The sequence below is a fragment of the Coturnix japonica genome, chromosome 5 (assembly GCF_001577835.2).
Source record: "Coturnix japonica isolate 7356 chromosome 5, Coturnix japonica 2.1, whole genome shotgun sequence".
Classification (NCBI taxonomy): Eukaryota; Metazoa; Chordata; class Aves; order Galliformes; family Phasianidae; genus Coturnix; species Coturnix japonica.
Window position 1 is genome coordinate 40497860 of NC_029520.1, and position 25173 is coordinate 40523032.

At 40.4% G+C, this 25173-nt stretch overlaps 1 protein-coding gene and 1 long non-coding RNA gene across 4 annotated transcripts in view; one reads left to right on the plus strand and one right to left on the minus strand.

Moving 5' to 3' along the window:
• Window positions 1-1561: 1561 nt before the first annotated feature.
• LOC107315176 lies at window positions 1562-3550 on the minus strand. The gene is made up of 2 exons (XR_001555807.2): window positions 3400-3550; window positions 1562-1787 (listed from the first exon to the last, which is right to left on the minus strand). It is a non-coding gene; the product is annotated as an uncharacterized LOC107315176 (long non-coding RNA).
• A 2218-nt stretch (window positions 3551-5768) lies between these two features.
• SLC24A4 (solute carrier family 24 member 4) overlaps window positions 5769-25173 on the plus strand; it is a 76835-nt gene continuing 57430 nt past the window's right edge. For 2 of the 3 annotated variants that reach the window (XM_015865311.2, XM_015865312.2), the window contains exons 1-2: window positions 5769-6075; window positions 8176-8286. In XM_015865311.2, the coding sequence (XP_015720797.1) occupies window positions 5919-6075; window positions 8176-8286 (268 nt within the window). In that variant the 5' untranslated portion in view covers window positions 5769-5918. Of the gene's footprint in view, window positions 6076-6163; window positions 6375-8175; window positions 8287-25173 lie in introns of those variants that run through there. The other variant, XM_032444644.1, reaches the window with a different exon arrangement.

Consider the following 25173-nt stretch of genomic DNA (forward strand, 5'->3'; position numbering starts at 1 on the left):
GAGCTGCCCTGTTGAATCTTTCTCAGCTACCCCAACAGGACTTGCACTGAACCTCTTCAGCCTCTGGGCTTTCAAACATTTGAGGTTTTTTTGTTTGTGAGAATTATCCACAGCTTTCTCCTGTGTATTCATAAGATCAGAGCAGTCTGTGGTTCAGGCTAAAAACACATAGCTGCGGCCATGTCTTCTCTCTGCAATGAATCAATTTTTGCTTAGTTAATGATTCTTCTCAGTCAGAGAGACTAGCAAAGGGGTTTGGAAACAGATCCCACTGGGTATGAAAGCTGCAGAAAAGTGTAGTGGTTGTGGTGAGGGAAGGTGTCTCTTCAGTAATTGATTTGAATCTCACCATACTTCACAGGCATATGAAAATTTTCCAGAAAGAAAACAAATGGAGAACATTTTGCAGAACTGAATTTAGTTTCTTTATATGGGAGCGGAACACGATTATGGAGAGCACATGAAATGTGTTCTGTAGTGATGGAAGAGAGTGCTGCAGCCAACCTGCAGAGCTTTAACCAGTTGGAATCACTCATGCTCAGCATGATGCCACCTAACTAGATTCCTCAGTTATCGTTAAGCACAGTAAAATCTCCCCATGCCTCTGAGAATAGTCTTTAAAATCAATAATAGGCTCAAACTCAGGGAGCTTAAGGGGAGACTTGAAGAGGAGGAAGTGCTGTTTACAGAAAGTGGAACAAATTCTGTAAAAAAAAATTGATACTGCACCTAGAAGATCAGGAGATGGGGTCAAAGTCATGTGGAGCAGAAGAGAAAATAGGGGAAGCAGAGAAATAGGCATAAAAGAAAGCAAGCATGAGAGCAGAGAGGAACAGAAATTCACTCTCAAGATGTAAAACCAGCAGAATCAACTGAGACTCAGATTCAGTGGAGGTAGAAAGCCAGAGAAACTGAGAAAGACAGAAATGGTATGTGTGTAAGGAAGGATACGCTGTGTAACAGAGTCCCTGTAATTTAAGCTACAGTTTGATACGGCTTTATACGTGTGCCAGAGTTCTTCACATTTGGCAAGCAGTTAAACAAATGCCTTATATCTCTGAAAATCTAGTGGGCGTTAAATGTAGATGCTATGATTAATTTGGAGGGCTTGGATGATGCAGATTTAAGGAGACAAATACTGATATTTTTTAAAGGAACTGCTTTAAAGCTAGATGTTGATCAAAACCTTATAGGCAGAACAACAACAGATTGAATCCTACTGATATGCACAATGTATTTCTTCCTGTTAACAGAGGACGGAATGTTCTGCCTTCATTTGAGGCATGGTGTGACTGGCAGCTGACATCCTCACCCTGCTCATGAGCAGCCCAGCCTCTATTCCCATGTTTCTTTCAGTCTTTGCCCCCTGGGAAGCTTAATGTTGGATCTGAGGTGACAGGAAGAGGAACAAAATCTTTTCTACTTGTGAGACATCTTTGTCTGAAGTATGAATAGAGCCAATGCATGTAAATTACAATGTGTTAACAGCATATGTAGGTCATCAGTAGTCAAGAAATTTTATTTTCTTGTAGCTTGAAATAAATCACATTAAGAGTGTAGATCTGGTTGCTATATTTTATTCTTGTGTAGCAACATTTTATGTAACAGCACTTCCTGGACTTCTGTGAGGTTGCCTATAGCAGGTTCAAGGAACTCTTGATTGTAGCTTCCCAGCACGTTGCAGGAGAATCCCCTATTATTGATAAATGAAACTCTCTAGTAAGGTCTGGGTGAATGTGTGGCTGCTAAGTAAGCGTTCACTGTGAGGTGTAACCACTGATGCTCACCTGAAAGAGAAAGTAGCATTATTTCAAGTTATTAAAGAAGAATCATCAGTAGGAAACCACAAGATATAAAAGCACAAGGGAGAATTTGGGTAAGTTAAAACATTATAATGCAAGATTGACATCTACTTTATGGCATTTAAATTCCAATTCAAGGTTATGTTATTTATAGCCTTGGAAGCAAAATAAAAGTCTGAGCAAAACTACAGAAATAACTCAGCATTAAAAAAACCTTCTGTCTCTGAAGCATGGAACAGTAAAACATGACAACACAATGACAACTGCACAGTAGGACTGGAAAATGGATGGGAGATTAAAATATGAAAATGAGTGAAAAAATGTTGAGGACATTAGCACACAAATGACTCTTCTGATGGGTACAGCTGGAGTTTCTCTCTTAATCCACAAAGAGTTTCAATTTAAGAGTACGTACATTCATTGCAGAGACTCTGGAAGAACCCTCAGTGCTGATCCCAACATGAGATCTGCTTTGTAAACTTCACGTTTGGTTCAGCAAAGCACCTTTTTCTAGATTTTAAAGAACCGTCCAAGTATACCTGCTTGATATATGGTGGCCTGAGTTAAAGTTCAACATTAAAATATCGATACGCTAACATTTGCTTTCTGCAAGCTTATTCATCAAGTCCTTTCCTGCAGACCAGGTCCTAAACAAACACAGGATTGCTCCTTTCTTGACAGGAGGGTGGTTACAGACAGCATCGAACTAAGTTTCCCTCCCTGTTTCCCTTCTATGAAACACTTTGGCCAAACAGCAGAAGCAGGATCACAGTCGTCTCACTCACCGACTCCTTTTTCTCTCATCTTAGTTTTTGTGGATTAAGGGAGATTTTCTGGTTTGTTTTTTTTTTTTTTTTTTTTTTTCTTTCAGGAACACTGTTAGCTTTTCTTTGATTCTACCTCTTGATCTTGGGGATACAGGAATGATACAGGGATCTTGGTTTTATCAGCTGGAAAAACCTTGCTTAGGCTCCTATGGCTGCCTGGGTGTCTATCACAAATGATCACTTGCCAAACCTCAGGGCTTCTCAGCTGATGCAGTCTCAGCTCTTCTGTGTGACAGTATTCATGGCCAACTAAAAGCATCTCTGTTTCTAGCCACCCTGCTGTGCTGCTGCTGCTTTCGCTACTCCTCTTAGGGGGTGCCATAGAGAATGCGTCCAAGCGTTACACTTTTCCTTTGACTCTCGGCAGCACCAATATTTTCTCTTTAGATGAGCTGATTTCATGAATCTCCTGTGAGACTCTTTGCTAATTCAAAGCCTTTTGGCTGTTACTCAGTTCAAGATACTAATTGTGTTTGAGATGAAATACAAGCAAACTTGGCAGATACCTGCAGCTAGTATTAGTCTGTGCTTTCAGTGACATGTTTTACCACGAGACATACATGAAAGTTAAATTATAACAGTGGTGAGCACAATGATAAAGACAGTTTCTTGTGTCTTACTCACCATTTTCAAATTTCAGATTGCTAATGAAAAGAATATAATATCACCTTATCCACAAAGCTTCTCCTTTTTGGCCCCGACATTATCACCATTCTCTCTCACATGTCTCAAATCAGAAGAAAGTGTCACGATATCATTCCAGTAATTACCTCCATCTGTATGCCCTGAATGTGCTCTAGGAGCCCAGTTTATTCTCACCCAGGTGTGGGAGCTGCCAGCTGTTGGGGAGAGGTAATAGAGTCTCAGTTGTGTAGCACACTTCTCTTTGAGACATCCCATACTTTTTATAGGAAGCACCAAAGTACAAGTAATTTGAAAATGCTTTTCTTTAAGTTTAGCATTCAAGAGCAATTTTGAGGCTGCCTCGTGATCACCAGACTGATTAAAAATGCTAATCAGGAGCCTGTATGATTAGGAGATTAGTACAGTCTGAACTTTGATCTGCCTCATTTGTGTACTCAGAAGAGACACACACAGTCACTCTGAGAACTGCTTTCATAGGTAGCAGTTTTGTGTAAAACATTCACAAAAGATCTCTCTCTTTTTTTCTTTTCTTCTCTTTCTTGCTTTCAGTCCCTCAAGGGATGGCCCCAGGATTTCTGTAATCATTACCTATAAAACAGACCCCTTTTAACAGCCGGAAAAGTGAAAACAGCCCTCATCCAGAAAGGCAATATTGCACTTGCATTCCTGTAACTGACCATGTGCTTTGATTTCATCCATGTGATTTTCACAGGACCCAACAGATTTAATGAAAATCCCTCACATGTGAAACTCAGGACCTCTAACAATACTTCAGTTCCGTGCTCCTTGTGTAAATCCCATAGACACAAATACAAAATATCTGCAAGTCACGGTATTACCTCCAGACCCAGTTCCAGACAAAGTAATAATTTCATGCCTTAACGTTAGTAACTCTGCATATCAGGAGTGCCATGGCTTAGATACAGCGCAAAAGAAAATATCCTCAGTATAAAGAGCAAGAGAATAAACCTGGTAAATACAAAAGTCACAGGCAACCTCAGTCAGACGTAACTACCAGAACAGCCTCTCCAAAGCCCACAGCTCTGCTCTGCCTTATCACTGAAGCAGATAATGAGCTTATGATAAGTGGCTACTGAGAAAACACTGAATCTCCGCAGTGCCTTTCAGTTGTCACAACCTTGCTATTGCTGGATATAATCTTTATGCAGAAGACTAGCTCATGTCAGCACATCAGCTCTTATTAACCACCGAGTAAGTGGATAGCAGATTGGTGTCCACACTGCCATTTCAAGCAGAAGGGGAGGCCCGAGTAAAGACATGATAAAAAGCCACGTGAAGAATTAGTGCTCGGGCATTATGATGGCTGTTAGAAGCTGCAGTAGCATCTAACCATGCAGTGTTATCTCTGCTCACACGCCAACTAAACACTACAGCGGAGCATGAAGGTCTTTGATGAACAAATGTATACTACAATTGTCCTGAGCTCAAAAGCTTGAATTTTGTTATGAGAAAAGGATTCCTAAGTGAGAATAACTATTACAGAATTAGGTGTTAAAGGGCCTGCTGCCTAATTAGACTGTACATTGTGCTGGTCAGGAGTGGCTTATTCTGGGTTCAACTGGGAGATGTCCTGCATGGCCATGGAGAGAAATAACAGACATGAGCTGACTCTCACTGTCTTCTACCTTCCTCATAGCAGTCTGCTGTTACTTTTGCTCCCTCACACTGTGCTCTGCGGTGCAGCACCGAGTCCCGACTGCTTCTCACTGTTGCAGCAATAGTTTGTAAGCAAAAACCAAAGCAAAAGACCACCACTCTCATTTGAGGAGCAAATGGAAACACAGAGGATTAAGGATATTCTATGCGTGAAGATTTGTTTGTTTTGGCAGGATGTTTTTATTGGTATTTCAGCTGTGACATCAATAGAAATAATGCCGGATACGACACATTCCATGTTGCAAACTACAAGGCCAGAGATCCCGGGGGACACACGGTGCTGTGCGCTGCCCCCTCCACTCCAATGGCTGCAGTGAGACGGCGCGACCCCGCGCCCACCCCGGCACTCACAGCCGCCGCTCCCCACCCACCCCGCCAGGTGGAATAGATTAATTTGGCCAGTCGACGCCCCGCCCCTCCCTGGGGAAGCCGGGGGTTGTAGCGCGTTGCCATGGGCATCCACGGAGCGCCCAGAAAGTTGCCGGGGAGGGGCGGTCCAGGACGGGCACACGAGGGAGCGGTGATCTGCTGCGGTTGAGCGTCCGTTCCGTTCGGCGCCGCTGCGAGAGCGCGGGGGGCGGCCGGTCCCGAGGCGGCGGTTGCTGCGCCCCGTCGGTGCCGAGGGGTAAAAGGAGGGAGAGACGGAGGGAGGAAGGGACTCCGCTTTCAACTTGGCCGGGCTGCCACGAGTGCCGCCGCCGTTGCCGGGCGCTGACTCGCAGCCGGCTGCGGGGCGCTCGCCGCGCCGCTTCCTCCGCCGCCGGCCATGGTGCGTGCGGGCAGCGGGTCTCAGCCCGGCCCCTGAGAGCGCCGCCTCGCCCCCCCGCCGGGCCGCCCGCCCGCCCGCCTCCACCTGCCGCCCCGCTTCTCCTCCGGGCACCGGCTTCGCCCCGCGCTGCCGCCCGCCCGCCATGGAGTCGTCCGCGGGGAGGCGGCGGGACTGAGCCCCGCACGCAGCGAGCCGCCCATGGAGCTGGACGGAGCGCCGCTCGCCCGCCCGAAGACCATGCTGCTGCTGCTGAGGAAAGTTCGCAAGAGGAGGGAGATGCTGCTGCAGCAGCTGGCCTTCATCTGCGCCATCCTCTTCTTCGTCTGGTGCATGTCCAGCCTGCTCTCCAGGCGGGGTGAGTGCTGGAGCGGCGGGCCGGGGAGCGGGGCGCGGGGCTTCGGGTCGGCACCGAGCGGGGACCCGCCCCCTGCCCGCCGCGACGAGCTGCAGCCGCATCTGGTCCCCGGGCAACTCCGGGCCGCCTCTCGTTGGTAACCTGTGGCTGTGCACCTCCATCAGCTGCAACGGCTGCTTCTCTCCATCTTTTCCCCTGAGTGACAGTCTGGGATTGACAGAACGTTCTGTATGATAGAAAAGGAACGGTGCCGGCCTCGTAATTTAGGGAGCGAGTCCTGGTATACAAGTGACTTATTGGTAAACCGATAATCGATTGCGTTGTGCCCGGTGTTTTTCTGCTTGTTTGTTTCTTTTGTTGCGGTCTTGTTTGTTCGTTTTTCTGCCTGCTGGCGCATCTGGGGCTGTAAACGTACAACTGGAGGTTCTCTTCTTCCACTCTGCCTTGCATCCCCCTAAATAGGAAAGTGAAGGTTACCAGGGCACTGCATACAGCCCCCTAGATAGGAAACCTGTACCTGTGAAACCTGTTTCATGAGAATTTAAGAACAAAATTAAACAAAGCCCAGATCCCATCTCTGCTGTAGTTGGAATAGATGATCTGCTTCAAGTTGAGGTTGAAATGTGCGCTTTAGGAAGGAAAAAAAAATAATCTAGTGGAACTTTTCATGCTTTTTAAGGCCCTTGTGCTCACGTTGTTGCCTGTTATGTTTGAGGTATGTGGTGGCTTGTTGCCATCCTAGATATAATAGCTTAGAGCTATGGATATCAGCTGTATTAGCATGTAGCTTGTCTTAAAACTTCAAATGTTTTATCTAACTGTGGTTTCACAGTATAGTCCTGCCTTGAATACAACTGTGTATCTGTCATGCCTATGACTTCTTTCTTTTCTTGAGCAGCCAGATATTTTCATAAATGGGCTGGTTTGTGAAGGCAGCTTGGTTGGGGTCTAGTTGTGTTTCTGTGGGCTGAGGTTTTAGTTGCAGATGAAGGGTTTCCAGATGTTTTTTGGTCTTGCGTGAAAAAATGCCATGACTAATGAAAGTTTTTAATCTCCTTGGTTATCAACTAAATCCCCGATAACCTGATTTCTGTTGGTACACTCCATCAGGTAGAGGTTGTTTTTTTTTTCAGCCCGCTAATTTGCTGTATATTATATCCATAAACACTGACCATCTGTTCTCTGAGTTTCTTATAGTTGTGGCAGCAGACTATTTCAGCAAGTGTTTTACCCAGACTAACTTTCCAAGCTAGGTTTTCTAGCAAGAGTTACTGTAGCAAGATCAAGCCTGGGATATTTTTGGTACTATACTATTTGATATAGGTATGGTTGTAATGGAAGCAATTTATTTAAGAGAATCTCTACTTCCTTTGGTTATTATGGTCATGTACCCTGCGCAAGTGCATCTTATGCACTGTATTCAGTAAGTTCCATGGAGGCTGTTTCTGGAATATGAGCTCGGACTAAACCTCCCCTGATTTCTAAACAGGTTTTGTTTTTCTTACTTCTTGATGGCTTTTACAGCGATGCTTTTTATTTTTCTCAACAAATCCTGCAGGGGTTGATGTTACCAAGTACACCCTATGCTAAAAAGGCCAACCCCTTGGATTGGATTAAGCAGAAATATATCCGGAACTTGGAAATATGCATTTATGTTTTTTGATAAATCCGTGATGTAGTATCTGCAAATGCAGATGACTAAATGAAAATGTGATCATTATTCATGTCAGCATGTCAGCATAGCTGGGCTGGTTTCACGTATAGGATATGTAAGTGTTGAGTTTCACAAGTACAGGTTTCAACTTTTGCTTGCTGCAGAATTATTTTGCTGTTATGGGTCATAGCCAGGTACTCTGATAGCCAGAACATGCTGACAGCTCAGATGGAGACCTTCATAGCTAGTTTTACCCTTGGTAGCAGGGAGTACCAGTCATACTTGTGTTGGCATGTGCCAGAGGTACACCTTCATTTTGCACTATTCACTTAACTGATACTGATGGTCTGCCTGTGATCTTGGCTAGTGGTGAACATGAAGTCCTGTTAAGATGATGGAGGAAAATCTCAGGGACAGTAGATATAACCTCTTTCTATTTCATGTAGGCCAAGAATCAAGTATTGCAGACACACGTGTTTCATCAGAGACATGGAGGAATAGAATACTGATGGCCTTACCTAATGGAACGCATGAAGAAAAGAACTGTACAGAGCCAGGTAAGAAAAGGAAACTTTGTGATGTATTGTAAGCTCTTGAGACGTGTTGTGCTGTGCAAAATTAGTATCCAGATGTAAGTATGTTTGGGGACATTTTGAGATATTAGTAGACAGTTCCTCAATTTTTGTTTCTTCATTTTTCATGCCTAACTGAGCTATGCATATTACAGTGGTAATGAGAAGTGCACTGTTCTTGAAACTGGGTTAAATGTGCAGTGTTTGAGGTATCATCTGTGCAAAGTAGTTTGTACTTGTGGCCATTATGAATTGAATCATGTTTTGCTGGTTTAGTGATAAACTGTGTATTCAGAGTGGGAATTCACACTTTATGGAGGGATATGATGAGGTAAGTAATGTGGAAACCCTGGAACCCCTTTTACTTCAAAATATCTGTTCTGGCTGGAGGAAATTGATTGAGAGCAGGAGTAGATGACACATTTTAATATCTGTGTTAGTCCACAACACTTTCATCTTCCCATCTGTCTTTCCAGTGTATATTTCCTTTCTCTCTCTCCTTGCCTTTCTGTGGTTTATGGTGTGTGGGAGATGAGACATTTTGCCAGTGGCACTAGCCAAATTAATTTAAAGTTCAGATTTATTTATTTATTGCAATATGATTCTTTGGTCAAGTAGGGAATGACAGAAGAGACTGTGCTTTCTTGCGAAGAGTAACAGCACGAGTTCAGGGATACTGTCAGCCTGTGGCGCTGATGAGTTTGGAGCAGCACTTCCCCGTTTTGTTTACGTGTTTGTTATAGTACTGGGGCCTCTATAGTAGAGATTGAGGATTGCTACTGTGAATATGCATTATGAGAGGAGTGGGGTGATGTTGTTCAAAGTATGTGGATCTAAAAGCTTTAACTGTATCATCTTGATGTCCACAGACTTCTCTGTTAAGAGCTTGATTTGCTGCTCTTTGTACCTGTAACCTTATGATACTTTTGATTTATCTGTAAAAGTTATTCACAGGTGAGAAAAAATAAACAAAAACCCTTCTGGAAAGAGGTAATTATTTTCTGACTAGTTATCAAGACTACGAGTCTTTCTGATTCCTCTGTCATTTTCCTCTGTATATGTAGATGTGATTATGTGTGAACTTGCACATGGCTGCACACTCAAATGCAAGCCAACAAAGACCACAGAATTGTGGAAGTTGGGTCAGTGAGATACCCCTCAATGTTTTTGGTGGGAATTTCTACTTAGGGCAAAGGATAACTTTACAGCGATAACAATGATAACATATGCTTGCATATATATATGTTGAAATATTGTTAGCAGTGCTGACTTATCCACATGCTTAGAAGAAAGCATAGAATTGTAGGATTCATTGGGTTGAAGGGACCTTAAAGGTCATCTAGTTCCAACCTACCTACCATGAGCCAGCTTTTGCTAGATCAGGTTGCCCAAAGCCCTGTCCAATGATTCATCTCCATCCGTTCTTCCAAAACTGTAAGAGTAGTTTAAGAATAATTGGATTAAGTGAGTACAGCTGGAACATTTTCATTTGCTTTATGAAATTCAGGTTGTTGAGGTGCACTTTTTTCTTTAACCACAAGAGCTGGGCAGATGGAATCTGGGAGACCCAAGTATGCCCTAAAGTGCTGAAGTTTTAAGCAAATTTGTGTTAAACTTGTGATTTCTAGGCACAGCATTGGAATTAATCTTTTTAATAGGTTTTTCTTCAGTTAGAACCCAGATTTACTGATCGAGCATGTCACAGAATTGAAATTGTGGCACTTTTAGTCACTTCCTGTTATTCTGCAGCTATGTAAATCTTATCTGTCTGTATCTTCCCCCACTGCTGTGGGGATCTGGATGCTTGAAGAGTTGCTAACTGTAAGATGGAAACATCTGAAAATATTTGAAGCTGATGTTTGTTGGACAGGGATGATTTTGTAAGGACTCTGGTTTGTTTTTGCTCAGCAACTTCTGCAGATATTTTTGTTGTTGTTGCAATGCGGTAGCCAGAGATTGGGATTGCCACTGTAATGAGAAGAAGGTAAACCTGTTGAAAAGGAGCAAACAATACAGCTCATTTCTGTGAGAATGCAGCTTGTGTAACTGTGACTACAAATGGGGAAGGCAGTCATGGGAAAAGCTAAGAGACTCAGTCAAGATCACATAGAAGATTGGTGAGAAAATGTGGGTTTTCAGCTGCAACATTTGAGCTTTCATTCATGCACTTATTCAGAAAACTGTCCTTCACAATTTAGAATGTGAATGTGTTGTCAAAATTTTTGACTGTCTGGACTTTGTGTTTGTTTCTTCTTATTTTTTTACTCTTAAGAACAGTTAATAAACATTTATATTGTATGAGTGTAGTGGTCTGTATAGGCTGTATTATGGGAAGTGCTTATTCTTAGCTGTGTCAGCTCTGTATTTCCTTTAAGCCTTAATGGCCCTGCAGATGCATGATTTTGTATAGGGTAGGCAGCAATTTCCTTATGTGAATATTTCTCTGTGTTTTGGGTTTAAGAACTTCATACCTCGAGGAATGCAAGTCTTTGCTTGAGAGCCTGTTAATCTGTTGTATCATTGCACTGCAGTTACTCTGCTCCCTTTTTATTAGCTTCCCACACAAGTCTGCAGCTTTACTTCTCTTTTCATAAAGGCTTTCAACAAAGTTAATTTATTTACCACTTCATTCTCTTCTCTTGCTTATGTGCAAATAAAAAAAAAAATCCCCAGCTGTCAGAAGTTGCAGCTTTATAAGTTTATAAGACCATGAAAGCTTTCAGTTCATGACAGGGCACTTATCCTTTGTTGAATATGTCTTGGGAGAAAAACTCTGTGAACTTCCTGTGGTAATGTTAGAAGTCTTTGGTAGCTGCTATCTGCTAGAAGCTTCTATAGCATACGTCGTATGAGATTGTCTCATTTACAGGAGCAGATCGTTTTGTATTGTGTTCTTCTGAAAACATTAATGCTTTTGGGATCACTGTATGAGAATAATAATAGTGATGAAAACAGGTCTTGGCAATGCTTCTCCAAGTGTGAATCCTGAGGCTGTAACAGAGGAAAGGAAAATATGTACATGAGGGTATGTGTGTGTTTGTGTATATGTCAAGAAGGAAAGTGGATGGAGAGAACGGAGCAATTTATTTGTTATTAAAGTAGAACTGGAGGATAAAGGTTTTTCTGACATTTGGAGGTTAGAGTGACTGATATTGATGAATATCTTAAAGAATGCTACACACTTCTATTGATGGTAGGTATTCTGCTCTCATAAGGAGTTATAGATGCTACTGATCCCATAGCAGCAGCAAAGGAACTGTAGGCAACTTGCAGGAAGGAGACAAAGCATTTGTTGAGCACCTGGCCAACCATGGTTTAGTCTGAATTGAGACCGAATTTAGCGTGCCATGTAGCTGTCTTCCAACAGCCTGCTGTCCCTCAACCTGTCACTGGGCACCAGTGACTGTATTTTTTCACAGCAAAGGAGATTCCAGCAAACAAGGAGTTTCAGGACAGGTTGAGGGACAGCAGGCTCAGATTGGAGCACAGGAAACTCCATACAAATGTGAGAAAAAACTTCTTTATTCTGTTCACTGGATCTGGTTGCCCAGGGAGGTTGTGGAGTCTCCTTCTCTGGAGATATCCAAGACCGATCTGGATGCTTTCCTGGGCAGCCTACTGTAGAGAGCCTGCTTTAGCCTGGAGGTTGTACTAGGTGATCTCCAGAGGTCCCTTCCAACCCCTGTGATTCTTTAATACAGCTCTTAATATTATCCTGGAGCCAAACTAGAGGCTGATGGGAAGGTTGTAGAATGCTCTGAGCCTCCAAAATTGCATGAGATTCTATGATTTTTGAATTATGCATCTTCCACTTATTTTGTGTTGAGTAACTCTGAATGACTGTTGTGGATCTCTTTCATTGAGGGAGGCTTTCCTTTATGGCTTTGAAAACTTTTGCTGAGTAAATTGGTGCTGAAGGAGGGATTCATCTGACCCTGGCTTAGAGACAGGTCAACAGAAAGGGAGAGTTGTTGTCTTTAGCATCTTAATAGATCTCATTAGTTTTCAACCCATTTTTTTGCTGTATCCAAACTCTCAGTTCCATCTGCCATCAGCTTAGTAGCTTACAGTGCCATCTGTCCAGCAAGTCTGATTTATACAGCTTCCCTGCTACTGTGGCTCACCTCTTGTTTCGGAATGTTCCCACGATCTCCTTATCGTCCAGAACTTTGAGTAACATTTTGATTGGTTGGGGTGATTTGGTGTTATGGTGTTTCTAACCATGTGACTCCACTGGATGATGTTAGGCTATTAAAGTAATTGATCTTGACTACTTTCCAGTGTGAATATTTTCAAGTAATCTGTCTTTGTATACAGTACAGAGATTAATGACTTGTTATGAATTAGAAATGTATCAAAATATACTTCTATTACAGTCTTTTGATGCTGGTCAGTGAAATTGTCTTGAAGTTGGCAGCATCTACAGGCTTTCCTATCCATGGACAGTTCATGAGCTACGTTGATTTTAAGTGGCTGGGAATTTGGTTCCAGCCTGCTCCTCCCATTGTTAGCAGTGGGAAAGGATGAACTGTGGACTGGGAGAAAGGCAGAGGTTAGTATTTCTGAGTCAGGCTGCCTTTTTTACTTCAGATTTAAAAGGCACATTGTAGCGAGTCTTTATGTTCTTGCTGCAAGAGAAAAAGAATCAGTCATCTATGGTGAAATCAACTGTGTTTTCCAGCTGCATGGGTGTAACTTGAGTTCAGAGTCAGGATCAAAATTCATTTAGTCTGTGTATATTTCACACTGCTAGTTATTCAGACCTTGGGGACTCCTGTAGAATATGATGCATTGTAGAGAAATTCTAGATGTCTTTGGCATTTCTGCTATGGTACCATAGAGAATACAAGAGCCTGTTACTTTTTCTACAAAAAAATCAATGAATAGTGCTCTTGCTGACTAGAGGAGAAGGGACTGACTCCAAGTAGTTTTCCAAAATGATAGAAAAAGCTGTTTTTTGTATATTTGTAATCCAGATGTTATAGGAAGCCTTGTTTTCCATACAATTTGTTGTGAAAAGGAGTGCTTAGTTAAGTGCATCATATGAAGGATTTGTGTGTGTATGTGTGTATAAATATATATATATATATATATAGGTTTTTTAATTCTAATAGACACCTTAATGTATAATAATAATCTGTGGATATTAAGTGCTAATCTAAGCATACTATGGTTGCTGATGGAATGTCTCATTTTGTGCTGTGTTTTGTGTTGGAATGCATGTATGATAATAAATATTACATTTAAAGGATGTGCTTGTGATCTTCCCTAGATTAAATTTTGTTAAATTTTGTAATGCGGATAAGTACCTTAGAACCCTATTTCTATGGTGGTGGTAGTAATGATTTAATTGTACCCCTTTGTTTCATTAATAAATTGATAAGCTCGACATAACCTGACATTTTCATTTACACTCCTTCCTTATCACTTTATTGTCTATGACGTCTTGCCATGTACTGCAGCTGAAAAAGAAGAAAAAGCTGCTATCTTACTTTGTGTCATGCATAATTATTACCATACCTCACTGTAGTGTTGGATGAAGCAGGTTGAAAAGGCATTGTAAGTCAGCCTTTGTGAGCATTAATCCCTACTCTTGGGATTGACCTAGGACAGAGCCTTTATGAGGATCTGAATTGTTTGATAGATGTTAAAATACATTTTTTAAAGTGACTGTAGAGAAAGAAAAGGAAGCATTTTTTAATTGGAAATTGTAAGTGGGCACTCACAGTGCACTACTGGCTGTGGATTGTAGCTGATTCCAGGCTGCCTGACCTGTTCCATTGCAAGAACTTGCTTGAGTTGCTTGCAATTTAGGTAGACTTAAAATATTTGAAGCCGATAGGGTGAGTGCTTCAGATAGATTAGTAGTTTAATAGAAAACTTAAGAGAAGTCTGTCTGTTTCTGTGTGGCCAACATTTTCTACAGACTTTTTATAAAGACTAAAATAATCCAATACTTTGAACAATGCAGCCTAAGAAAATGTTGGCTTCATGTATAAGAACAAACAAGCAGCTCCCATTCTTCTCCCAAAAAATCCTTATGCATTTTAGAAATATAGTAGGGCAGAGACAATTGTTTGCTACTGATGCAGAGATAATTTTGGACAAAAGCTGTCAAAAATATCAGCTTGAAATTCTTCTGATACACTTCTGAGACTAACTATAATATCTATATTTACTCCAGTGGACAGTAGCATCTCTGCTCTCTGTAGTGTTCTGCCTCTGTTCTCTCAGCGTCTCATCCTGTGTGGAGGACTCACGTGAGACTAGGCAAGCACAGAAGTGCAGGGAATTAGGTTGTAAAAAAAGCAGCTGGAGGTGGCAGATAGTCACCACAAGCTGAAAGAGGGATAGAGAAACTTGAGATTTAGTGTTGGGTGGCAGGAAGACTAAGGTTATTCCAAGTTGGAGACTGAAGTTGGAGGATAGGTGAAAGGATGCAAAAAAACAAGAATGGGAGACACTGATTTTTTTTGGGTAATGAGCCATGAGTATCCTGGTGATAGTAGGGCAGAGAGTCTGGCTATGGGAACTAAGAAGTTGAGAAAATGGTAAAAGGAGTAACAGAATTGAAAGCACAGTGAGTAGTTTGGTTTTGGTTGTGCAAGGAGTCCAGAAAGAAAAGCAACAGGAGACTCTAGAAGGAGCTTAATTTGCAGGAGGGCATGTTTTATGCCTTGTGTTTGACCCATGAAGCTGGAAACATTTACAGTTCATATACTTTTTTTTATTATTAGTATTGATTGGATATCAAGGAAGAGCATCTTCATAGCTTGTATTAAGGAAACTATCTAGATATAAAGTGATGTAAAAAGCCTCACCAAAAAGTGGCACTCATGAGCCTCAACTCTGTCTCTGAACCTCGATGTTGGGTCAAAATTACTGATTTAAAAATATACTTTGGCACATTGTGCAATTTCATTACAGTAAATTAATTTTAAACTTTGCTCTGTTTTGACAAGAACTCTCAGAATTGAATAATTTTTTCAGAACTTACATAATTTTCTTGTACAGTTCTGTCACTGTATTCATTAATAGATGTGGTTATCCACCTTAGCAGGCTGAAAATATTCCAGGAACCCGCTGACAATTAATCTGGCAGCACTCCTGTTCTACTGAAAGGCAGAACCCTCAGGCAATAAAGAGTGATGGTTTCCTTTATTCTTTAAAGTTGACAGACATTGAAGACATTATAGTAGAAAATGTATTAGCCTTAGAAAGTGTGAGTCAAATTCAGTCCTGTTGGGACTCTGCTGGTAAGCTGAAGTACAGCAGAGCAGGCACTTCAGGTAGAAGGCAGGCTATGCATCCATCTGCTTCTGTTATTATTTTATTTATTTATTTGTTTGTTTGTTTGTTTTACAACATTGGAGGTGCCAGATTAACAGTTTTAAGCAAATGACTTTCTCTGCCCATGAAGAAGACAACAGCCAAATATTCCTACACCCTTCCAGCATGCAAGATGTTTTAGATTGCCTTTTCAGTTTGCTCTCATAGTTGCTTTTTGGAGTATTCTCAGAGGTTGCTGAAAGCTGGTGGCATTACCTCTAGTCACTGTGAGTGCATCTTTAGAATAGTAAGATCTAAAGATTCACAGGTGGTGAAAACTTCTCAGCTTTGGGAGTAGCGCAGTTAAAATGGATGAAACTGCATTTAGAAGCTCAGAAAGACTGAAATGGGAAAATAGAGATATATATTTTAAAACTTGCTTTGAATTTTGACTTCCAAGGCCAAAACGTAGACTCCTGAAGAGAGGCATTTGTGCACTAAGGCAACTTGGGGCAGGATGTACACTGACTTACCTCCACTATGTCCTTACAGCCAGTTTATATGACAGTTTATAGCTGCTCAGATTCTGTCCTGCAGATTTATTGCTGAATCGTTTGAAGCTGTTTCTGGTTTAGTTCTCTGAATGGAATAATTATTTGGTGAGAATCTCCTCTATTTAAACAGATTCCACCCCTTCATAAGATGTGCGTTCTTTGCCTGGTTATATCACACCTCTTTAAAGGCTTCTACAGGATCTTTGGCTAGTGTTGCCTAAAATTATAGGATCTTTTTCTTACCTTTGTTGCTTTCTGTATGCCATCCCGTTTCCTGTTCCTGCTTTATCTGCTTCCTTTACCTGTGTTGAAATGTTTAGATGAGTTTTCAGTGCCCGTTTACCTTTTCTTTCTATCTTTATGCTGTCCCTCACAAATTAGTATGTGAAAGAAACTATATGGAACATTGTAATTCTTTCTTTTTTGAATCTCTCTTGAATCTACTCATTAGCCATGAGTATCAAGGTGCTCTCTGGAGGTCAGCCAGCCTGGATTGCTTATGCTGGGAACAAGTCAGAGCTATGATACTAATAAGTTCTGTTTTATTCACATGCAGAGGCTCTGCTACTTGAGGGCTGGAGGAAGAACAGGAGGGCTCCTATAAACTATAGTGTTGCCTGTCCTAGAGAGATGCAGTGGCAGTCTCAAAGAGTGTGCAGTGGAAGTGGTCATAGAGAAGGGAAAAAGGCAACGTGAGTTGCCCAAAGTCTGCAGAGAGGGTCAGTAGCTGAGCTGCACTTTTTTTCCCCTTAAACTGCAGCCACAGTAAGTTCATTGAGCAAGGAGCTTTTGCTGCTACCATTATCACCTCACTGCCCTCCTCCTTGATCAGCTTGTAGTAATTTGGTTCTTCTATTTCACGCTTTTTGTTTTCTTTTCATGAGAAACATAATTTTCCACAACAGAGATGTTTTTACAATGTCTAAATAAATGGAGCACCAAGACTTGTTACCTGCATAAATAGAGCAATGATGTGCAACTGTTTTGAATGATGGTGATGGAAATATGATGGTGATACTTAAAGTTTGTTAAGAGAAGGGAAAGCCCGCTGAGACCCCAGTGTGAGAGAGACTAGAATGAAATGAACACCTCTGTTGCTTGCAGACAGAAAAAGGAAAGAAAGGAAGAAAGAGTTCATCACTGTTTACTTGTGTGTGAGCTGATCTGTTCTATAGCCTCACTCAGAGCTTTTTGCATGTTTCACTTTGGATTTTGTCTTGAGGGTCTATGTGTTGGCTGTAACCAACGTTTGAGTGTAGAAGTAATTCAGATTTGAAGTTAATTGATTGTATATATTTTTAATCTTTACATGTTTACTATAGTTACTTGGTCGACCAGGGTTGATTAGTGTAACAGCACCTGATGGGAGGGCCCTTACTTGGAAAGACTATCTGGGATCATCTCCAGAACTGCCTTAATCTGTGGATATTCAGGGCAACTAAGTTTATTAAGTACTGCTTAGGTAATTAAAGGTTGGAGCTGTGTTGCTTTCTCTGCATAACAACAAACTGGTAAAGGCAAGATAATTGACTTGACTGAATGTTACCTGCTTGGGTTGGTTCCCACCCAAGTCAAAGTTTGACTTTCTAGTGTGCTAGAACTAGTGTTGTTTTTCATGTGGTCTTGGAGTTTGCACAATTAGCACAGATTGTTGATGTTGAAAGGAGTATTTATAACTGTTTGTGAAACAATCAAGATATGCATTTTGCACTTTGGACTTCAGTTGGCTGTTTTTTTTAAAAGCAAACTGTATCCTGGCTTAAGAGTGTTAAATCTCTGCTAAATGCTTGTGAAATTTTCTTCACTTAGTAAACTGCTTCATGAGTTGGCACCTATAGATGAATGTAGAAGACCAATTTGCACATGTAGGAGAGAGATTAAAAAAAAAAAGCCTCGACAGTTGCTTTTCTGGATCTTAAAGGTATTATATCTCTACAGGTTCAGTCACTGTTGAAATTGGTTGGATTTTGTAGACAGCATTGAATTATTTGCAGAACATTTTGGTTTTGTTGAGCACTTTGAAAATGTAGGGTTTTTGATTCCATTCTTGCCTCAGCAAGGTTGAATTCTACAGAAATGTAATTAGTGGTACTGGTCTTTTGGAACGAAATAGTAGATAGGATGGGAATTGTGGTGCATTATTATGTGCTTCAAAAGAATAACCAGCATACTCACAACTAGAATCCATCTCTTCCATCCAATAACTGATGCAAAGTATTCTGCTCTTATCAAATCGCTGACCCCCCAATCAGACTATTAGAGCTGAGCAGCTCTGGGAAAGAAAGAGTGCACATCTACCATATATTTCTTGACAGGGTCTCAACTGGGATCCATGGGTGAATTCCATCTTCCTCAAAACGATTTTCAGCCATGTAATCTAGCTGAGCACATCTGATAACTGGTGGAAAAGACAAGAACCCTCCTGTATCAAAACTGTAGGAGGAAAAAGGGCTGACTGACACCATTGGCTGTGGGCCTCTGTGCAAAGGTGACGTCTCACTTTGCTCAGATTATAGTGGGGCGTGATATCCCATGATTCTGGTGGGCCTACAGACCTGACCCCAAACTGCTAGTAAATATGTTTGTGTGTTAAAGAATCAACAGTAATTCTTCTATTAGAGTAATGACAAAAAAAGAAAAAATTATCTTTCTGTTCTTTATGTAAGTGGTGCAGCAAACCTTTCACTGACTTGCTATTTTAGCTGCATGGTGACTTTATACACTTAATCTTGGAGAGGCAACTTAGATCTTATTATTTAACAGCTATGGACAAAAGCCTCTTGCAATTATGAGATTAGCCAGAATTACACTATGTTTTGATTCTCTCTGGAGTCTGATGTGCGCTTTGACTGGACATGAGTTTGACTCTTTCTTCTCCCCTTCCATCTTCCATCATGTTTTTCTATGTTTGTTTTAGAAAACTTTCTTAACTGAAAGACACTCGCAGAATTTAAAAGGCTTAAATTCAGTGGCTATTCATACAGATGCTGGTGTGAGTGCCAGGCAGCTTTGCAACTGCAAAATAACAGAAACCAAGAGTAGAAATTTAGCTTTACTGGGTGGTGAACTGTACCCCCCCAACCCTTTCTTTTTTTCCATCCTTCTGAAAGTTAACTGTTAAATAGCTCTAGTTCTGTAGGTCATAATGCCATCATTGCATTTATTTTTCTTCACTAAAATATTAAACTTTATTGTAAATGGGAAAAATATTTGTGATTTTAATGCTTGAAAGTAGGACCGTACTGGCTTTTGTAAATCAGCCCAGACAGTATTTCTTGATATTGTGTAACAGCTATTGGTGTGACACTAGAATTTAAACTTCACAAAAAGCTGATTAGTGTAAACCTCCCACATAGTGTTGAGGACAGGCTGGAGAGACATCTCCGCTAAAGTGAAATGACCCATGCAAGTGTGATTGCACTTCAGTATTACAGAAATAGTCCTATCTCTCAAAGTTAATCTTCTAAATGTATGTTTGGATTTAGAGATGTTTGTTTATATACTTACGGCGTTTGGATTAATTTTTCATTCAATTGGCATCTCTTGTTGTCCATTTTGGAAACTGAGACTGTGAAATGGAGTTGAACAGCAGTCTGTGGGGATTCATTTTTGTTCTGGGATGAAATTGTCAGAGCTTGGTGGTTTGTTACAATGTCCAAGTTTGCTCAGTAACTGGGGGGACAGATTTTTAACCATACATATGGTGAATTTATGATGTCACACAGCTCAGTTGAACAAACATTCTTATTCAGTACAGCATTTATGCACAAGTTTCATTGCATGTTTAAGTTTTAAAGATGTCAAAATTGTTTCTTTTCTTGGGCTGAGACATTTTGACTGCCTTAAGCGTCAGTCTATAAAGATCATTCATATTCCAGCCTCTGCTCAGACAAAATAGGGAATCAAAGTAACATTCATGAATCAGGGGTTTTGAGTGGATTTTTTGATAGTTTTTCTATTTCAAAGTAGATTGGTGGTGTAGCCCCATTGGGCCTTTCTAAGCCACTGGTTAATGTTGGAGGCACAACATTGGACTGCTTCCTATAGGAAAGCAAGGATCTCTCTGCAGGTGTTTACTGACAAATCAAGATAGAATCATTCTTCAGAATGCATGTAGGTTCTTTAAGCAGGTTTTTGCCATTTTCATTTATTCCTTTGTCTAGTCTGATCTGAGGTAGCATGGTGCAATTTGAGTCATGCTTTATACAGATAAAAGGCCTAGGGGTAGTAAGAGTGTGGTATAATGACTAAGATTTGGCCTGATACAGTCAATATCCAGCTCCTCCCAGTGATGCTGTGAATGAATGGTCAAAAGACAGTGCCTCATGAAAATAAGTGTTGTCTGCAGGTTGTCAGTGGCACAAGACTAGTATTGCAAGCTCTAGTTTCATGGTCTAGGAAAACACAGTTTTTAATGCTTATATGGCTGTTTCCTCAGTCATGTACATTGGCTGTCCCAGCTGCATTTTCTTCATCCTAACATTCCATCAGATCCGCAACAGATAAAATCTGTACGAACATTTCCCTGCTTTAGTTTAGAGAGGATACGCTATTAAGAACTGCTGCCTAAAATGGGATGGGGTTTTTATGTTTTTCTGTGAGGGTGAGCTTCTGAGTGCCTGAGCTGACCATCTAATGACCTTTACAAATGCAGCCTTTGGAGAGATGAAGAGGGATTTGTTAGTTGACAGATTTGTGCTAGCAAGCCCCAGGTTACTTATGGAGGTCTGGAATTTTGTGCTTTTGGATTTAAAGAACACCGTGTAATTCAGAATAAATGCAAAGTATTAAGACCTTAATTTCACTGGGAGAAATATAATTCATTTTGACATTCTCAGAGACATTATTCTTAATTTATGTTATCAGTGCATCTTACAAATGAGAAAAAAATTTAATGTTTCCTCTTAATTTTGGACTAATTTATGGTGTAACCATTTTTCTTTCACAGCAGGGCTACACAGTAGTTTGCAAAAGCTTATTCATTATTTTAAACAGTGAATCTCTGTTCTGATATTGTCATGTTTCAAGACTACTTTTGTTGCTGTGCAAGTAGAATGTTTAGATCGGTATGGACAGAAGATGATAAACTGGGTTTCCTTGGACTTTTACAACCAGTTTAAAATTCATGGGTTATGCTTCTTAAAGAGATTGTGGTGAAAATAAGTTGGCTGGTGGAAACCAAAGTAGCCATTACTTGATAGGTTTCCCTCTCAGAGAGGTAGGTGATGGAAACTGAATTACCTCCAGGCAGTTGTCTTGTACCTTTTGCGTGGAAGTACTTTGAATCATGGTAGGTGGCTTCGGGTGGTAAAATAGAATATATAAATCTCTGTTTCAGGCTATTTGCTGTCCTTGGCCTGTGGGAAAAGTGCCAGATAACAGTAATAAGTGTTGTATGTGGTCCAAAAGCACTGTGTGTCCCTCACAAATTAAATTGTCGACCTACTTCTGTGCTTCCAAAGCTATCCAACTGACATTGGCAGCTTAATAAAGCAAAACAGTGCTGTAGAGTGGGTTGTAACCTTGTCCATAGAAATCATTTCTCTGTCAGCAAATTAACTAGATACAATATTAAAAACAACTTGATTCTGTTCTCATTAAGATCAGTAAGGAAAATTCCTTTGAACAGAAGAGGGAAAATGTGTCAGAGGGATTTTAAAGACTTTACAGATATAAATATTAGATGTAAAACATTGTCAGCGAAATCTTTGGTGGAGTGAGGGATCTCAGGTACAGTTAGATGACTTGAGTGATCTCACTGTGTGCATCCTTATGTACCTGGACAACCTGATGCTTTAAGAATAGAAGTTACAGAAAACATTGCTGTGTTTTCAAACAACTGTGTTTTCTCTCTGGAATCAAATCTTACCTGCAGAACTCCCAGTGAAGTTGTTGTGTGTTTCTGAACACAAAATATTTGTTTTTTTTTGACAAGTACCTCGAGTATGAAAGATGAGCTGCCCTCTCTAGAGAATGTTTCTCACTAAACACAAGGAGATGTTGAAAGGGATGAGGGAGAAGGTGAAAAGAACAAACCTCTCTGTGAGAAAACTCATGTTGAAAAGAAGCAGTTGTGGTGGAGCTGGTTGGTAACTGTGGAGTTATTTGTTCTGTTAGCAACACTTCTTCACTTGTTTTGTACTGACTTAGTAAATGTGCGAAGGTGCAAAACTATTATATTCAATTAATTGACTTTAGGTTTGTCTTTGGGATAGTTACAGTCTGTATCCCCCCTTTTTAGGGGGAGGTTGTGCTATGTTGAACTAGTGACCAGTGACACGAGATCTCTAGCCTAGGAATTGAAGGATCCATCCCATCTGAAACTAAGGCGTTTAGTTTTTTTGCTTATAAACTGTGGTGTGTGCTGAACACAGTCTTGCTGAGATGTGTAAGCAGTACTTTGAGCATGCCTGATGCATCCAGCTTCTGTGGGACCTGTGGCAGATTTTAATACTGTTTTCCTTTGTTACTGGAAAGCAGCATTGCTCAGGTAAAAGCAAGCTGCTGCTTTGCTGCAGGTGAAATTGCCTGGGGAACCTGCAAGAGAAACAGGGGAGATGCTGAATTCCTGGTTTCCCCAGGGATGGGTAGCTACTAGTGAAGACTTTCTGGATCATTTATTTAGGCTTAGTTGATCAAATTATGTAGTAGTTCTATTTTAGCCCCAAATTTGGTGATTCTGACCTAGTTCCATGTCTCAAGCCTTATTCATAGAGTTTGATTGAAAAAACTACTTTGTCTTATGGAAATGTATAAAATTGAATGCATTAGACTGAAATGTAATGCTAAGGTAATGGAAGCAAATATAACCACAGAATACTAAACACTAGGTAATTATACATACCTGAGATACTCTTTAAATTGTTTCCTGGATTGAATGCTGCATTTGAAATAACTCCTTGAAAATATTTAATAATAAAATTAGAGCCTTCAAATGATGTACCTAATCTTGTGCTATAGCTGTTATGTCTGCGAGTTTAAAGCAGTATTCACTCCTTCAAAAATGGGGATTTATTCATTTTCTTAATTGTCAAATACATGTTTTTAACAGTGTTGAGCATTCACCTTTAAAAGCTTAGTTTTCTGTAATATGTATCATGCTGGCTGTTTATGATATGAGTAACTTCTTTGTAACATTAACCACTTAAAGTTAAGACTTTGCCATGTAGACTGTGTTTATTCTTGGAGGAGGTGGGCATTCCATACACCTTGAGTACCAAGACTGAATTAATTGAGGTGTATCTTATTTTTCTGTTCCAAAACAAGCGTCCTTCATATTCAGTGCTATCTGGGAGAAAGTTTAAAAGACAGTAAAGACCCAGCTAACATGGTAGCAACATGACCAAATTACTTCTTAATTTGTTTTTCTGTATGTTTTGCCCATGATGCGTAATTTTTCTTTGCTTTAGTTTTTTGTGCATTGCTTTCATTGAAAGGTCCTTCTACTGCAAATATGACACTGGAAGACTTTGAAGGATATTTCAGTTGTCTCATTTGCAGGCTTGAATCTGTCTCATCATACAAAAAGCAACAGGATGTATAGTATAACTGAACCTTCCCATTATTCACTTCTTATTGATTACATGTGGCAGAGGAAAGAAGTTTAGAAGGTAAAAATTAGGGTACCAAGTTTACTAATATCATTTGTACATGGAGAATGTTGTTTCAGAAAGTCAGCTGATTCTGTCTTCCAGGGTCTGGCTCTTGTACTGGACACGGAATATTTTAGGACTCTTGTCCTCTCCTTGCTCTTCCATTAATTGTAACTTACTCACTAAGTGCTGTTAATATAGAGAGTTTCAAATCTCCCTTTCTCACCAAGTAGGTGCTAATGACTCTATCATCAAATGCTGACTATTACCAGATCTGTCATGCAGGTTGCTGCATATCACTTAATGCCCTGGACAGCAACGCTGTGCTCTTTGTGGCTGAAACCTGCTCTGGAGGAACCAATCCTTCAAAAACCGAAATCTAAAAAATCCAAGATTATTCTTTAAAATCTCTATCATGTGCACCATTCTATGATTCTGTGTGCACCTCTTGGATGCTTTTTAATTGATTTCCTAGTTCATCTGGGAAAGTGATGCTGTTCATTCGTCTCTCCCTCTGCGCTTTCAGCTCCCTCTAGTGTTGACTTATGTCTCAATACTCTTTTGGGGAGCTTCCTTACCTTTCCAATCTCACATAGTTGAATCCTGATATGGTTATGTTCACACAGTAATATAGTAGCATTATGGAATTTGTATGTTGAGTGTGGTTGATCAGAAACCACATATTACATCGTTTCTACCAGCACACAGGCACATTTAATGAAAAATCAAAGATGAAATGTTTTGTTCCTTTTCTTCTCTATACCATGTTCTGCATTCTCTCCTCTGTGAAATGCAACAAGGCCACCACATGTTGATTACACAGATATTGTGTAGCACAGGATGTATAAGTTTATATACAAATTTCTTCTGGAAAGAACTGTGAATTTTGAATGCTGGAAGACAAGACTACAATAGCAAGTAATGTTAGTATGGTATAATTATCAAACAAAGAGACAAATATTTCCCCCTGCCCCGCAGGACTAAGAAACCCTATTGAGAGATCCTTGGTGTGTGTTATATGTCTATTGTCATTGATGCACAAATCTATGGTGAGTGACTGAAGCAGCAACAGAATACAAAGTTGTGTTTTGTTTAATGTGAACGCTTTGTTAAGTGTTTCCAGTGTTTGGATATGGAGAAGCAATAGAAGTCATCTCAAGTGAATGCTAACAAGACCTGCATAGTGTACTGTATCCTTCTGTGTTTTTGTTTACTTTACATATTAAAGCAAAATTTCTGTTAAATAAAATATTTAGAAGGTTCTATTTTTATAACAAGGACATTTATTTTTCCTGTCCTGCTCTACTGAGGCAGGCTGCTTTAGTAGCCATAAGTCCAACAGCACAAGCTTCCAAGTGGCAAATTACTATCAGTAGGTTTTTGCAACCTCATTAAATGATGTAAAATAGCTTAATTATGTAATTCTACATCTGTGGATATTTTTAAGGAAATATTTT